General features: G+C 30.8%; 3 protein-coding genes across 3 annotated transcripts; 1 reads left to right on the top strand and 2 right to left on the bottom strand.

The window, feature by feature from the left end:
• Positions 1 to 584: 584 nt before the first annotated feature.
• LOC116766979 (protein Lilipod) lies at positions 585 to 15,513 on the top strand. Its single transcript, XM_032657123.2, has 10 exons — positions 585 to 962; positions 1,035 to 1,299; positions 1,487 to 1,714; positions 3,399 to 3,464; positions 7,599 to 7,751; positions 10,004 to 10,188; positions 10,737 to 10,898; positions 11,556 to 11,787; positions 12,258 to 12,414; positions 14,485 to 15,513. Exons 1-10 carry the CDS (start codon positions 900 to 902, stop codon positions 14,630 to 14,632), a joined length of 1,659 nt encoding a protein of 552 aa, XP_032513014.2. The 5' UTR covers positions 585 to 899; the 3' UTR covers positions 14,633 to 15,513.
• Positions 4,178 to 6,973, bottom strand: LOC133318941 (tetratricopeptide repeat protein 12). The gene is made up of 3 exons (XM_061521540.1): positions 6,628 to 6,973; positions 5,365 to 5,610; positions 4,178 to 4,450 (listed from the first exon to the last, which is right to left on the bottom strand). Exons 1-3 carry the CDS (start codon positions 6,904 to 6,906, stop codon positions 4,250 to 4,252), a joined length of 726 nt encoding a protein of 241 aa, XP_061377524.1. The 5' UTR covers positions 6,907 to 6,973; the 3' UTR covers positions 4,178 to 4,249.
• On the bottom strand, positions 15,489 to 16,452 carry LOC116766981 (ribonuclease P protein subunit p30). Its single transcript, XM_032657126.2, has one exon. The coding sequence runs from the start codon at positions 16,308 to 16,310 to the stop codon at positions 15,504 to 15,506; it is 807 nt and encodes a 268-aa protein (XP_032513017.2). The 5' UTR covers positions 16,311 to 16,452; the 3' UTR covers positions 15,489 to 15,503.
• Between the last annotated feature and the right edge of the window lie 24 nt (positions 16,453 to 16,476).

Consider the following 16,476-nt stretch of genomic DNA (forward strand, 5'->3'; position numbering starts at 1 on the left):
ATGTCATATGTCACATGTCACATGTCACATGTCAAATTGTCATTTTTGTTAATGATAGGTATTGGAATTATGGCGATTATGGAATATTTTATAAAAGCGCCAATGTGGGATGAGTTTGTTTAAGATTTTACAGTTTATCTTATTAGTTGAGAGTTGAAAAAGTATTTGCCTATTTTGTAGATATATTTTATGTAGGGCAGATAGAAACTTAAATATTTATATATAATTTTCAATTAATATTTGTTATAAGTTAATATAACTAAAATTGTCGCATTGTTGGATAAAATAATATATAACTTTAAATTCCTCTGCTTGAATTATTTCAACCAACTTATTGTTACAAAGAGGAATATTTTTCAGTTTTACTTTAGTCGCTCTTAGGGATAAATGTTTTTATAAATATCTATCGTCTCCAGTTATTTTGTGTCCAGGTTAAAATTAAAACTAATCACTAACAATAATATATTGAACTAAAACAAATGTTAATTTCATATTTTCATCTATATAAATTGACTTCCCTATTTTATATACTCTATACCCTGCGGTTTAAGTTCCTCATAAGCAGTCTGTGCTATATATTGTTGTCTGTAAAAATGCTTTTTTTTCTCCGTCTGTTCAGCTGATCCAAAAATTAGTCGTGTTTTCAGTTCTTTCATTTGAGTGTTGTAGTTTTTTTTAAAAAATAGAAAATAGTCTCGATAAAAACGAGACAATCTGATTGTGTTCTAGCGATGAAGCCATTATTTTAGTAAACGTTAATTAAACAAAGAGAGTTTATTGTGTTTTGTGGCGTTGCAAATAATAAAGATGAAATTTTAATTTGAAAAATGAAGTGCAATTTCGATATTATAATTGAAAAAGAGATTTTTATACAAAGATAATAACGCGAAAATAAGGCGATGGATGATGAGGAGGCGGACTTGCGTGAGCAGATATTCCACAATAATGTTAGGGAGCAGATAGTACGTTTAATTACATTTAATTGCCTTCTTCTAAAATAAGGTACTGTCATTAAAATGAATCTTTATTTTCAGATATTTCTTCTGCTTTTTATACTCCTGTATCTATTATCGTTTATTCTCATCGAGAAGTTCCGTCGTCGTGACAGTGAGGATTATTTTACGGCTGATGAAGATGAAGTTAAGGTTTATAGAATCAGCTTGTGGCTTTGTACCTTCTCACTGGCCGTATCTCTAGGTTCTGCACTCCTGCTGCCAGTATCAATAGTCAGCAATGAAGTGCTCATACTGTACCCAAACAGCTATTATGTTAAGTGGCTCAATAGCTCACTCATTCAAGGTTAGAACAAAGATTTTTACCATGCTACCATTATTAAATTATTCTAAACTTTGTTATGATAATTTAAAATTAAATTTAGTTCTTCAAAAAAAGAAGATAATGTATGTATGTTATCATTAATTATTAAATAATTACTTAAGACAATTGAAATATGCCCTGGATATTTAGCATTGTTTTTCTTTTTCAGGGCTATGGAATCATGTGTTCTTATTTTCAAATTTGTCATTGTTTGTGTTCCTGCCATTTGCATATCTTTTTTCTGAGTCCACTGGATTCCCAGGCTGTAGAGGTCTGAAGGGCCGTGTATATGAGACCTTTATTGTGTTGGCTCTATTAGGAGTGGCTATGCTGGGCTTGGCATATGTTATCTCAGCTTGGCTGGAAGGTGACAGATCTAGTTTGGATGCATTATTGAGTAAGTAAATTATTAATTTATATTTATATATATATTTTACAATTATCATTAATTTTAAAGTTACTGAGAAAAGATAGATGTCTTTTGCTCCTTGGTACATTTATAACTAAATCAAGTTGTTTTAAACCAAAATAATGGAACCTGTAGTTATTTTTATTAGCTTCTGACATTACGTTTGTCTATATTACAAGAAGGAAGCATTATTTTTTTAAATGGTTTTAATTTTGATTAAACAAGCTAGGTTGATATGTATTAAATTTTTATGGGATATTCTGTAATGATATCATGATTTTACAATTGGTGTTGCCTGTGCGATATATACCTCCATGAGTTATAAAATACATCATACAAATAATTTGCATTGTTTTGATGGTTTGTAAGACAATTATATATGTTTAAAAAATAAAATTGATTGCCATGTGGCAACAGTCATTAGGATCTGTTTTACTTATAAGTAAATAAAAGCTGAGAGCAATTTTTTTATAAAACATTGTGATGGACGCTAGGAGAAAGTTAAAAATAATATTAAAGATAAAACTAGTAGGCCAATGAATTCTTTAATGGAATTACTTTTAAACTTCCTTTTGAAGTATACATCTTAAATAATCAGAGATTTTTTAAAAATAGACAGAGTACATATTTCAAAATAAGATTTTTTTTTTTAATTTCATTAATCATAGATATTGATATATATTTTTTTAGTCAAGATTACCTTGGCTTCTTGCCGGTATAACCGGTTTCTAAATAATACTTCACATAAAAAGTTAAATAAACTGTGATACTGTTTTCTCTTTTATAAATGACTTATTATTCTTTAACTTCATACTAATCACATATTCCTATGCCCTTTTAGATATTTTATTTATTTTTATAGTACACACATTATTAATATATATTATAAACCAGAGATATTTATATTGAAAATATAATTTTAGTTTTAATTTACAATAAATAGCTTTTTATTAATAATATTTTCAAATATAATAAACAAATGACTAATGACGTGTGTATGTGATGATCACTGTTCAATTGTCATTTTTCTGTTTCACTCGCCATTGTCTTATATATTTATTATTTACAGCAAATGTTTCTCTTAACAACCTAATATAGGCAATGTAATTCTTTTCCTGTTTGTATGTTGCATAAAGCTTTCTCTTTTCTTTATTTAGATATCTAGATTAAGAACCAGATTTTGTAATGAAAGAAGACAGTTAGTAAGTTGTATACAACTATATTAATGGTTAGAAATATTTAAATTTAAAAGTTGACACAACATAAAATACTCATTTTATTAGAATGTGTAAGTAAGTTAATTAGAAATTTAATTAATATCACTTTATTACATCCTATGCATTATTTTGTTGGCTTGAGGATAAGAAGCAGGTTTTTGGGTTGAAGGTAAACTTATTAATAAATAAAAATAATTGATGTACAAGATTTAAAAAGACTAGTTTATCAAATATATTTACTGTTTTTTTTTTAACAATTTAAAACCAAGGCATCTTCATTTAAAACCAATGAAAATTAATTTTAAACATGTTTACAAATAATTAAAAAAAATTGTATGGATCAAAAAATCTTATAACAATTTTATTGCCTTTTCATATGTCTAAAATATTTATAAAAATTTGGTTTTAGTTATCTTTCTATATATTTCTGTATATATGAATCAATTTGTCCACAGATCTATGGACATATCTACCGTTTCTCTACTCCTGTGTGTCGTTTGTTGGTGTCCTCATGTTACTTGGTGAGTTATATTGGATTAGCTTACTAGCAAATGTACTTATTTCTGAAGGCTTATAATACTTAAGTTTCTTTTTATAAAATTTTAAATGTTTTCTTTATTTGAATATGTGTTGACTTTGACAGGTCGTTTGACAAACGTTAATAACAAGCAGATTTATAATATCCATATCGAATCTTCACCTTATTATATTTGTTTCGTCACAGGTCATACCATATTCTTAGAATATTAAGTTTTGTTTTATATAAAACTATTTCGCCTATGGAATTAGACTCGGAGAGAAATTTATAAAGTGTGTTAAAACAATAGTGACGGTAATCAATAGGCAGAGTTATTTATAGTCTATGCTACGTGGCGTCATATACAAATCACAATACAACTTATGCACCGTGACCCTGCGCTAACTAAATTGAATTACGGAATAAATTATATCCTGTTCTGATGTTTGAGCTACTGTAGTTTTTTCGTAAAGCTAAACCTACAACGTAATGTCAGTAGGATTTAACTATCGTTTATATCAATTACATCAGTGTTGTTACTAAAATTGTCCTACCAACAAAGGTCTGTGTTCATTCAAGGTCGACCCAATTATCAATAATTATCACAGAGTGACCCAACGGAATAACATTTATCAGATTGTGTAACACCCTCGATTGGATTAGTATTATCGGCGCCGGTATGAAATAAGCTATTAAATACAATGAATCCATTTATCGTAAGTCTAATTCAATTTAGTGTTAAATTTATTCAAACAAAACAATTATAGGTATAAAAAGATGACTGTAAATTTAGGCGTCGTCATAGCCGTCTTTCGCATCTAGGAAGTATTTAATAAGCTCGTCGTGTTGTGGGAATTTTTCCTCCAATTCCCTCCTGCATTCTTCATACTCGTCACTATTTTCCAGCTCTTTGTGTGCTTTAGCTCTGTACAGTCTCGCTTTAAAGCTGTTTTCATTGATACGCAGCGCCCACTCGCAGTCGCTGAACACCTGTAAATATGTTATATGTTATCGTTATCGTACATTATAACATTTGATGCGTTTTCTTTTGCTTATCAGTCGTTCTTGACACGCTTCTAGTTATAAATTAGTTTAATAATATGATCATGGCCACGTTTATCAAATAATTGAATAGTGAGCATTAGAGATGCTTGATACAAGTTTGAATCGAAGAGTTTTCCGTTTAACTTAATAACTTATGAAAATAAAACTTAAAAACACTCAGTATGTAGTGTGACTATGCAAACAAGTTTTAAGCACAGCGTTAAACTATGGAATTAAGTTATTTTTAAGTTATATAGTTTTTAAGGTTTCACGTATCTTTAAAAAAAGGAGATCATCAATTCGTTTGTATTTTTTTCTGGGTATGGTATAACACAAATATTAAACTTTATTACCTTTAATTCTTATTTAGATAATCAATATATAAGCCACTCAAATTTTATATATTCATATAAATAATTAATTTGTTAATTGCGTAACTGCACTACCCGTGTCTTTATGTATGTATATATATACATATATATGAGACTTATAAAAAAACATTTCGTAGTTATCCCGTGGTCTTGGAAGCGATTCAAATGTTTCGCATTAGATAAATCGATTTGTTTGATCGGTATAAATAATTTATTCGTATTAAAGAATAAGATGGATGCATTTGTTATTGTTCAAAACTATTGTACAAAAATAAACGAGGTATAAGTATAGTTTTTAGTTATCACAGTCCACAGATGTGAGTGTACTTAATCTTAACATTATGAACCCTAGACACAAATAGAAGTGTTAATAATATGACGTCGATGCGTGTGTGCGTATGTACGCATGTGCGTGCTTGTGAGCTGCCGTACGTATGTGCGTGCGTGTGTGCTGCCTGCGTACAACTACATTATAAATATATTCCTCACCTTTTGATAGTTCCCAAGTTTGATATTGGTCAAAGCGCGATCACAGTACAGCATGGCGTTATCTTTAACCTGTTCTATAGCCTTGTTGTAGCAGGACAGAGCTCTATCATAGTCCTCTCTTCGAAACGCTTTGACGGCCTGAGTTTTGAGAGTATCAGCTTTTTCCAGACGTATCTTTCTATCCAGTGCTCTTTTCTCGGCATCCTTACTGACCTCTGCCATCCAAGCGTCTTTGTCAACTTCACCCTAAAATAATATCATTAAGTGACTTCGAGCTATTACCTGCGCTCAAGTTATGCAAATTTTTCATTTGAAATAATTTCAGTTCATGAATATCTGGATAATTTGCAATAAATGTTTTAGTAAACCTCTATTCTACGAGTAATTTTTTGTTTGGATTTTGATTTTCAGCGCTGAAGACAAAAGATTCAGCAAAAATCCGTTTTGTAAGGAGGGACTAAAAGTATAGCTTAATCTTCCTACAAGAGAAACAAATTCTTTTATATTACAATAATATTATAAAAATGCAAAATTAATTCTATAAAACCGGGTTACACCGGTAAGACAAGCACCTAAATGCTCGTGACGACAGCTTAGTCACGGATCGTGAGCTATGCGCCTTAGCTATTTAAATTATGCAATTTTCGACTAAATACAAGTCCTATTTCGTTAAACTCATATAAACACAAAATAGTTTAGGCGGTTTCTGAATAATAACAGTATTTCCAAAACTTTTTATCTACGTTCTAAAATAAAGCGCTTGTTTATTTTTATAACAGTGTAAGTTAGCATATTTGAAGTCGATTTCATATCCTAAAAGTAGATGATAATAAAGAGGTCAAGGAACTCATACAACCGAAACTGTTATTCAAAACAAAAATATATCGTCTATATACAATTTACCGTAAAGCCAATACAATTTACTATACATCAATGTATAGCGTAAGTAAATGCCTAAGTCGTTAGCTATAAGTAGTGGACATTAGCGAAATTGGTTTCAAAAAGACAAACATATTAATGTATGTACAATTATACAATATATACATAAGTTTTTATCTTGTTCATGTTAATGAACTAGAAATAAGTCGCAGTTGTAAGTTACGAATAGATAACTCGATTCACAAATACTTGTTCTACTTAAAATCAATGCATGCCATTATCATACATACGACAATAAAAAAATATCGTGACGTAATAATACGGTATTGCTATTGTATTATTGGAATTTATAGGAACTTTATCTCGATGGATTTTCTCACTTACTGTATCTTTCTTTCCCATTGTTTTGAAAGCATTTTCGTTAATAACAGTCCTATCTTCTTTGACGACCATTTTGATGTCATCGTCTAAAATCATTTTGCCCTCTAGGAATTTGTCCGCTACAATCTTAGCTGCCTCCGCTCTCTCCTTATCACCGCTAGCCATATCTTTGACCAGATTTGATACCTCTCCTATTCTCTTCATAAAGTTATTCCATTCCTCGTTAAGTTCCACAGTTTTATGATCCTTTAAAGCAGGATTGGATAATGCTCTGTTGCTCATTATGTATGATCGTTCGGAGCAGTTATTTAAGTATATATCTTTGTTTCTATAAACAAACTCGTCGCTCAGCATTGTTCGATTGACGCATCTGTTTACATAGCAACCGCTGATACGTGGACATTTTGAAAATAGATCGTTTTTATAACCAGTATTTAAGATAATTTCAAAATAATTTACATGTATGTATATATACAATAAAAAAACAACTTAGTCGTATTTAATATAATTAAAATTGGGTATATTATAAAATATATTAATATTATTATAAAACCTCGTTGCTGAATGATGGAAAGTTAAACACCTTTAGTTAATATGAAGTAACGAAACCAGTGTGATTACTTTTGGTAAATACTTGCTCTTTGGTTAAAGTTGACACAAATGAATTGTTTAATGAACATGTTACGAGTCAATACAATATTGATGTAAGATTATAATGTTCTGCAAATATTAATTTAAATAATGTTATACCCGATTACTTGGTGGGGGTAAATCTTGAATATATAAATATTCGTATATATATAATACTTTACATTTTCAAATCGAAAAAGACTTGTAATAATTTTAGATATCATCATGACAGAATTTTTCAGATTTCCTATTCGATTTATTTTGATTGTTCCATAAGTTTGGTGTTTCCTCCATTAAATGAATGTGTAATTTTTATTTATTACGTTAAATTATTTTCATGTCAGTGTTCACTCCGTTGGGCTTCGTCCGTCTTTTTGGTGTGGTGGGTGGAGTGCTCGTGAAGCCGCAGTTCCTGAGGGACCTCAACGAGGAATACTACGTGTACTCATTTGAAGAAGATACCATAAGACGTAGAATTAACAATGCGGTAAACACAGGTGAGACATGTTTATAAATATACTGTTATATATGTATATACAAATTAATTTAAACTAAGTGGAATATAATTTACATTTTTTTTTTATATTGATGTATAAACATGTTTGTATTGTAACAGATTTAATAGCTACTAGAGTAGGCAAAACATTATCGCGTTACAAATGAAATATTAAATAAATGAACAACATAATTCAATCGGAATATACCGAAGTAAAGTTTAAAGTCGAAGTTCAAATTTTTTTTATTTTTTTTTATTAACAACAATATAAACTCAAAGATTCACAGTCGCACCTCTCATTAAAAATATTATCGGAATAATAACATATTGGTATGCAAAAAAATATAATCCTCCGTTCAAATTGTAATTGTTTCGCGTGCTATTACGATTTGTTTTGACAAAATACTTTAATATTTTTGACTAGTTGACTAAAATATCTACTGTATGCTTAGTTCAAGTTGGCACCGTCATACTCTGGAGAGACCGTTTATAGATTTTTCCATAATACTTCACTTGAGATTAGCAGGGAGAGGGGCTTGGACAGTGGATGTGAGCGTTTAACGCGCGTTAGATAGGGGCCCTTAAACCTACACCTGGGTCGCAAGTCCCAGACACGGTTTAAGCTTCCTCCCCCTGCAACGATGGACCCGACACCCGCACGGTGTCTCCATGGAATGCTAAGAGGTTTCGTCTCTTAACGTAGATTATCCAATGAGAATCGGGAAATGCTTCGCGTGTAGTGTGATAATGCAAATTAGGACTAAGCGTATCCTGTGAGATGTCTATCAGATAATCAGATGTCATTATACAGTTTGTTCTCAACCATGGTAATGCTCTGGCCTCCATAACGCGACCTTGTTGTTTGAATAACTACGTGACTTTTGTTAACGCTACATCTGAATTCTGTGTGCGCATGACCCGGCATACATTTATTTTTAATCATATCTCTTTTTTCGTTACTAGTAACAAGTTTGATATGAAGGTTATATGATGAGGATTGATGTTGAGAGTCAATAAATAATTTAACTACTTTTTATATTAAATGAATATGATATGTAAAGAAAACATCTCGAGTTGCTTAGTAATTCAGTTACTACGATTTTTTTATTGCACTATACTCACAAACATTAACGTATAATTGTACAAAGCATTGACGATTTTTCATTTTTCATTCAGAAATCTTTTCATATTATAGTATTAACATAGGTTATTGACAAACGGGAAGCGCTTCGTATGTAGTGGCGACAAACTTGTATGTTTATCAAAAGTTTTAGAACAGAGGCGGATAAATCAAAATTGTTTTTGTATTATCTCTTTCAATCCAATCTCTTTACAATCGAATTTCTGTTAGACAGACATAAAACTATTTTTAATCTTGTCAAGAAACTAAGGAATTGTTATTTTTTAACCTTTGAAAGTGCCACAGTGTACGTGATTGTGTGGTCCTTCCTTCAGACTTTGTAACTCATAGAAGCTTTGTAAAAATTAAGAGACCCATAAGTATTTTCTTTGTTTTGTCTGTCCGTTTATAGTGTTTTCACTACGATCGTAAATTAAGTTTCGATTCTTTTGCCTTCATCTATCTTAATGTCTTACAACTAACATTGATGTAATCTAAAATATGACATAGAAATAATGTTATATACAATCATACGTAATAATGAGATCTAACACAATCGCGTGCATTCATTCAAATAAAACTAATATTTTCGGATACGAAACTTTCATCTCGTCTGCTCGTGGTCACGGTTGCTGAAAAGTAACCGAAACGTCGGGAGTATAAAGCTTAAAATAATTAAAAACTCGTAGTAAATCCGATAGTATTAGTTTTATTTAAATTATATACAATTTTTATGATTCATACATGATGGAGGGAAAGGTTAAAAAATACAAAGAAAGTTCATAGTTCATAATGATTTAGCATAACGAAAGCTTTTATTGTTTTGTACCGACTTCAAAAAGGAGGAGTCTTCTCAATTCGACTGTGTATATTCTTTTTATGTCTGTTCGCGCATTATTAGAATCTACATTGTAACAGAATATTTGTTCTGAATTTTGAATAATTTTTGATTTTTTCATTGTAGTAAAACTTAAAAGTTAGCGCTCTTGTTATAACAGAATCTTTGTTTTTAATTTTTTTTGCCAAACAAAATCGGTTTTTGTTTTATACTGTAGATGTTTCCTCCAACAAAGCAGACCAATAAATATATATATATATATATATATTAATTTGAATCCCATTTGTCGTATCAGGAGTGGGCTACATATCACCTGAGCCGATGTACCCTGATCGCGGAGACATATCCGCTCCTGTTACTCCTGATGTCTCGAAGGACGGAATTTCAGTTAACAAGGAGACGCCGTTATTGAGACTCAGTAATGGCGCCCTACAAGCCGGCCTGAACCAGAGGCTCAGACAGGTCGTCGCTATGAGGAAGGTGCGTTTAAATATTCTGTCGTACATCAAGCCGTCCCGATATTATGTTTGCATGATCAAAGTACATACGGAGAGTTTTTAGTATCAACGTAGTTATATATACGAAATAGTAGAAATTTGCCTCGTTATGTATGACGTCGGAAACTCGTGGTAGGGGAATTCAAATGCCTGTGTATATATTCGTCCATTGTTCTGTTGGTGCTACGGATCGGTTCGTAGTACTGCGGTATAGCCGGATGTAACGGTCATAGGCAATGGGTTATTATTTATATTATCTGTTACTTGTATGCATCCGAATTCCACAGGTTAAATAGAGCTCGACACATTTCATTTGTCTTTTTTGACAGGACATCTCTTGGTATTTAAATCTACTAATAAATATATAATTATAATTTATAAACAGCTCAAGTTGAGGTCACACTTTTCTAATCCGGTATTAGTTAATCGTCTTTAACACAAAACTGCTAATATTTCAATATAACACTTCAACATTAATAACATCCACGTTCATTGAAATTAAATTTTAAATTCACATAAAAACATTTCCAGGAAGTAGAGAGTCAACGGAAGACGTCATCGTTCCAGCGTAACGTGGTGTATCCCCTGGCTATGCTGCTGTTGCTGGCGTTGACCACCATCACCGTCCTCATGGTGCTGCAGAATACACTCGAGCTGCTCATCGGCATTAAGGCACTGCCGCTCAGTACCCGGGTGAGTGCTACAATTCTATTTTCATTACTCGTTTTCATACAATCTTGTTAAACGGCATTTTAATTTTCTATATCAAATTTCATGGTGAACTATTTTACAAATTCCTAAATGTAATATTTCTTTTATAAAAATCTCTTCCATAGAAGTATGCAGAAACATTGATATTAACGGTTTACTAGTCGGAATTGAACAGTAAAATTTAATGAAAACAATTTTTGTACCGCGATGTTTGTTGCCAAACTCCTCCGGATAAGCTCGACCAATTTTGATGAAGTTTTGTGTGCACATCGTGTAGGTCTGAGAATCCGTTAAAACATATTGTTTATACCCCTTCTTGTTGTGTGCTCAAACCTTATTTTTTTTTATTGTTAGTCAACTCTTTTTATGAAAGAAATACTATATACAGCCAAAAACTTTTACTTTCCCATGATAAACTCCTATATTTTTGTATTCATATGATAAATTGCGCAGTAACATTGAAAATTTAATCATATTTTTATTATATTTGTTTATTTGTCTATGCTAAGCACATTTGAAATGACAGGCGCTTGTCGAATATGATGATGTTTGTATCAAATAAAAATGGCGGAATTTTATTTGAATAACTAAATAGTTAACAATGATACAGTGACATCAAGAATGTCTCTATTCCTTCAGCAATTCACATTGGGCATCGCGTCTCTATCTAAATTGGGTTGGGCGGGCGCTTCGTTGGAGGCTGGTTTGATCCTGTACTTGCACGCGGCCTCCTTGACCGGCCTGGGTACGCCGTTGCGTGCTCTGCGCGTGCTGCCTAGAGCACGACGCACGCCGCTCGCACGAATCATCGCGCTATGTACCGTGCTGCTCGCGCACTCCACGGCTCAACCCCTACTGGTTAAGATACTCGGTGGGTAAAATATATAAGACATAGACATATATATACATATATATATTTATTACATACGACAGTGCTATAAACTGCATATGGTATTAGTATAAGAAATGAATATATTCTTATAAGAGACTAACGGTACTAATATCTAAAGCCTAAATGAGATCTAGACTTTCGAGTTTTATTCATCTAAATGAAACTAATATATTTCGGATATAGTACGCGGATTTTATTATTTTAAAACTACATAATCCCGACGTTGCTGAAAAGTAACCGAAACGTCGGGATTATGCAGTTTTAAAATAATAAAATCCGCGTACTATATCCGAAATATATTAGTTTCATTTAGATCTAAAGCCTTACCCTGATTCCCTTTAACATACTCAGCAGGTAGTCTTATTGCTAACAATCTCATCCCCTCCCCATATAAGAGCTAATTATAACATTCAGTACATTATATTATATAACATAGTCTGTGTTTCCAGGTATAACAAATTTCGATCTGCTGGGAGAGTTCGGTCGTATAGAGTGGCTCGGTAACTTCAAACTGGTGCTCCTCTACAACGCTATCTTCGCGGCCACTGTGACTCTATGTCTGGTCAGCAAGTTCACAGCGAGCGTGAGAAGAGAACTATATAACAGGTTGGTAGAGAACATTAATATGTTGGCACATTGCGTCTCGTTCCTTAACAACTAGGGTTGCGGTTGACAAAACTGTTTCAAATACAATAAATACAAAGGTAGGGATGACAATTTTAACATTTAAATATATCAAGTATTGGATTCAAGGAAATTATATTGAAATAGATTAAGACATTTCCACTAGTGATGTGCGAGGCATTGAGGCTATGTAAGATAAAATATCTATTAATCTGCCTCTTTTATATCATTAAAATATTGTATAGATAATTCAATAAGTGTATATTATATGCCAAGCACAGCCCTAGTGGATAATGCATTATTTTATGGCAGCTAATATATAAATATAGTGTTTTAGAAAAAATATGGACCCATATTGAAATATAGATGTGTAATTTGATCAAAATGTTATATCTAGATTATGAATTTATTGTAAATAAAAAGATAAATGTATTATAGATATAAACAAAAGGTTTATATAAAGAGCTGTACATAGTTACAGCCCTATATACACCGCAACCCACATGCATTAGAAATACATGTTTAAATTTTTTTTATATTCAATTACTTACTCTATGTAAGTCGTCACATCACATTGAGTATATAAAAATATAATTCAGTAATATTATATTGATAGCATTTTAATTGTAATATTTGCATTTATTTTAGTATTCATAATGTAATTGACGGAATGTCCTTTGATGGAAGAATCAGATCTTAATTTTAATATTATTATTATTATAATTTTTTTTTTACCGATGAGACTGAATTTGTTAACTGTTTAAATTTATGTTGGGAGATTATTTATTTTATTTGTAATTAGAATTTTTCTTTTTTGTGAATTTTCTTTAATATGTACTATGATGAAATTTGTATGAGAATCCAAAATACTGGAAGGTTAAAAGACAATTCAAAGACTGTTTTCGTTTTAAGATAGTTATTGTTCCCAGGAGGTTACACTCTAGAAACATAACAAATTATAGATTATATGTATTATTTGATAGAGTTTTTGGTAAAAGTGTAATCTCTATTACATTTGCTCAATTGTCACTACAACTAACTAACTAACTAACTAGATTAAAACAATCAAATGTTAGAAGATCAATCTGTGTTTCATACTTTAGGTCTACTAATATGTTTGTTGAATTTTTGCTTTGAACCACTAATATAAACCGTATGTAATGTTCTACTCAAATTTTCCATCATCAGTAAGAATATAATTTGTGATGGCAAGAAAAAAGAGGCTCGACGATAATTTCTAGTCTTTAACGGATCTCTAAATTTATTGCAGCTTGAATTGTCATCATGGAATAACAACTAACGCACATTAATACAATGTACTGGTACATCACAAATAATATAGTCAATGAAAAATTATGAAATAAATTGTAATGTTCAGATTGCCATATAAAACTTAAGTGAGGCAGGCTACCGAGCCAGGTTGCCTAATAGACTAGCCATTGTAATATTAGATCTTGAATATAATATAGCTTACAGAACCCTGGTAGAATTATAAACATATCCAGGGCATATTACCTAGTATATCATACACATAGTATTGCGTTCTATATAAGTGGTGCTAAAGTTTGATTGCCACGAGATTATAGGTACTTAGTGTGTTTATATTGTTGCTTAAATAAGACCCTTGTGTGAATAATCTATGATTTAATTTTAAAAAATATAACGAGTTTTATACATTTTTTATTATCTGTACCAAACGTTGAGATTGCATTTGAAAATATATGTGGAAAATTTAAAAAGTTCTTTTTATTAAACCCCCATACATATCATTATTAAAATTATTAACAATTGCATTTTAATGTCATTTAATATTTAAACGATTTTAATATTCATTCATCTGTAAACCATATGTCAAGCGCAAACATTAATTTGACTTACAGTCTTTGGGTTTCGTAATTACCAAGCGAAAACGAGAGAAGGTAAGAATTTTATAGTCATAATATAATGGCCGCTATTTTGGTATTTTCAAATAAATTATTACTAAATTTAAACAGTTTAATTCAGTCTCGATTAGCGTTAACACAGTTTTAATAAATTTTTATATGTATTCAGATTTAAATGGGTGGCCAATATGTTCAGTGTGCCAGAAGAAGTGCAGAGTGGGAATATTACAAAAACGAATAAACGAGTAAGTACGGAACGCTCGTTCAACATTGAGAAGACTGAATCACTAGATCCATCACATTTGAAAACAGAGTAGCACTTTTTTATGGAATATTACACTTAAAAAATATGAAAATAATAATAATAGAATCTGTCACTGTATTAATATTTATCGATTAAAATGTTAATTGATGTCACAGATAATAAAAATTTTCATTTCATGTTTGTGATAAATATAAATGTAATTATTTTGCCGACGTTGCGTTTAGACTGCTAGACATTTTTGTAATGTTAAGAATGTATTAATTAGTTTGTCTATATTAAATGTATTTAAAATTAATTTCAGTATACTCTTTTTGAACAATCTCAGGAATTATTTTTAATTTAATAATTGAGTTATAACAGGTATTTTTTTTATGTCAAATATTTTTTATTTTCTTGCCTGTTTAAATAAAATTCGGTAGTCTTGGTTTTTTTAATTAATTGAGTAATGTTCTTCACATATTTAAGTTCCGTTTAAATATATATTTCTTTATTTTCTTCTATTATTATAACTATAAAATCTTAAGAAGATATTGAATGTGTTCCTCTAGTTTGTAAGTATTTTTTTTATTTACACTCATTAATTATTTATAACAGTAGTAAAGGCAGATATTTTTTGTGTATATAGTACTATTTTTTATAAATTATTTATTATAAGAAAGTAAAAAGGGATTTCCTTATAAATAAAATATGATATAATATGATAAATTTATAGGTGTTTCAATGACTTGTTAATTCCAAATAAAATTATGATATAATTATTTTTTAAAATTTGAATGTGACCTTTTGCCATTGAAATCCTTGTTTAAGAATTTCTGATTTCATACAATCATCTGATGGATAAAATCTCCTTCCGTCATTTATTTTATTAAAAAACTATAGTCATAATCACTTTCAAGAGGGGATGAATTAAATAAAACATTACATTACTGTAAATCAGATGTTTTATTTTCATCTAATTCCATTTGTGTAACTTCCACATAATATTTACCACATCTTCTACTTTGAGCTTTGAGAATGAGCTTCCAAGTATTATTTCTTATAACCTGTACACTTTCATTGCTTTTTAAGCCTAGAATGAAACCAAGGTTGATGACATCGTGAACATCTCTAACTTGTAGAAAATTGGCCGCTCCACTAGAAACAATAATGTTTTTCGACCGACCTACAGCATGATAAGTGTGAGCTGTAGTGATAATGTTCTTCCTTGAGGTAGAATCCCGTATTGCTGGACTATACATCAATTCAAAAAATATACCACGTTCAACAGCCTGCCCATACAGTTTACGGGACATTCTGAAGGGAAGCCTCGACTGAGGGTCAAATGTTATTATATCTACATCTAAAGTAGTGCAAATATATTGGAAAGCCTGACTTGTTCTAGGCAAAACAGCTATGATATCATACTTTTTAATATTCTCTGATTGATGTATTTTGTGTGCTATAGCTGACTCGGAAAATTCTATAGTTACCCTTTGCAGTATATTTAATTTAGAGTTTCGTTGTAAGTCAGCAGGTATTTCAGGAGGTGCTGGGATATAATCTTTTTTTTCTTTTGTTTGTTCAGCTTTCTTCTTCTTTTTTTTGGGCTCGTCTTCAGCTTCTGGTACGTATGTGTTTATAGCAATTGTATTATAATTAAGTTTTTTTATTGAACTCAACGTTTTAAAGTCAAAGCCTCTATCAATGCATAAATCACAAAAACCCCAGTTGGGTCGTTCTGCAACCTCCATTATTATTTATTTCTTATGTCTCTACTGGGTATAATACAGAATAATAAATCTTTAGCCTTTTCTAATTAAGAAAGAGTTTCAAAATATAACCTCGCAGTCTTGCACGAACAAACAACAAGGTTCGCTATCAACAAAATGTCAATGATCTTTTTTGATTACTTGTCAA

The sequence above is a fragment of the Danaus plexippus genome, chromosome 10 (assembly GCF_018135715.1).
Source record: "Danaus plexippus chromosome 10, MEX_DaPlex, whole genome shotgun sequence".
NCBI lineage: Eukaryota > Metazoa > Arthropoda > Insecta > Lepidoptera > Nymphalidae > Danaus > Danaus plexippus.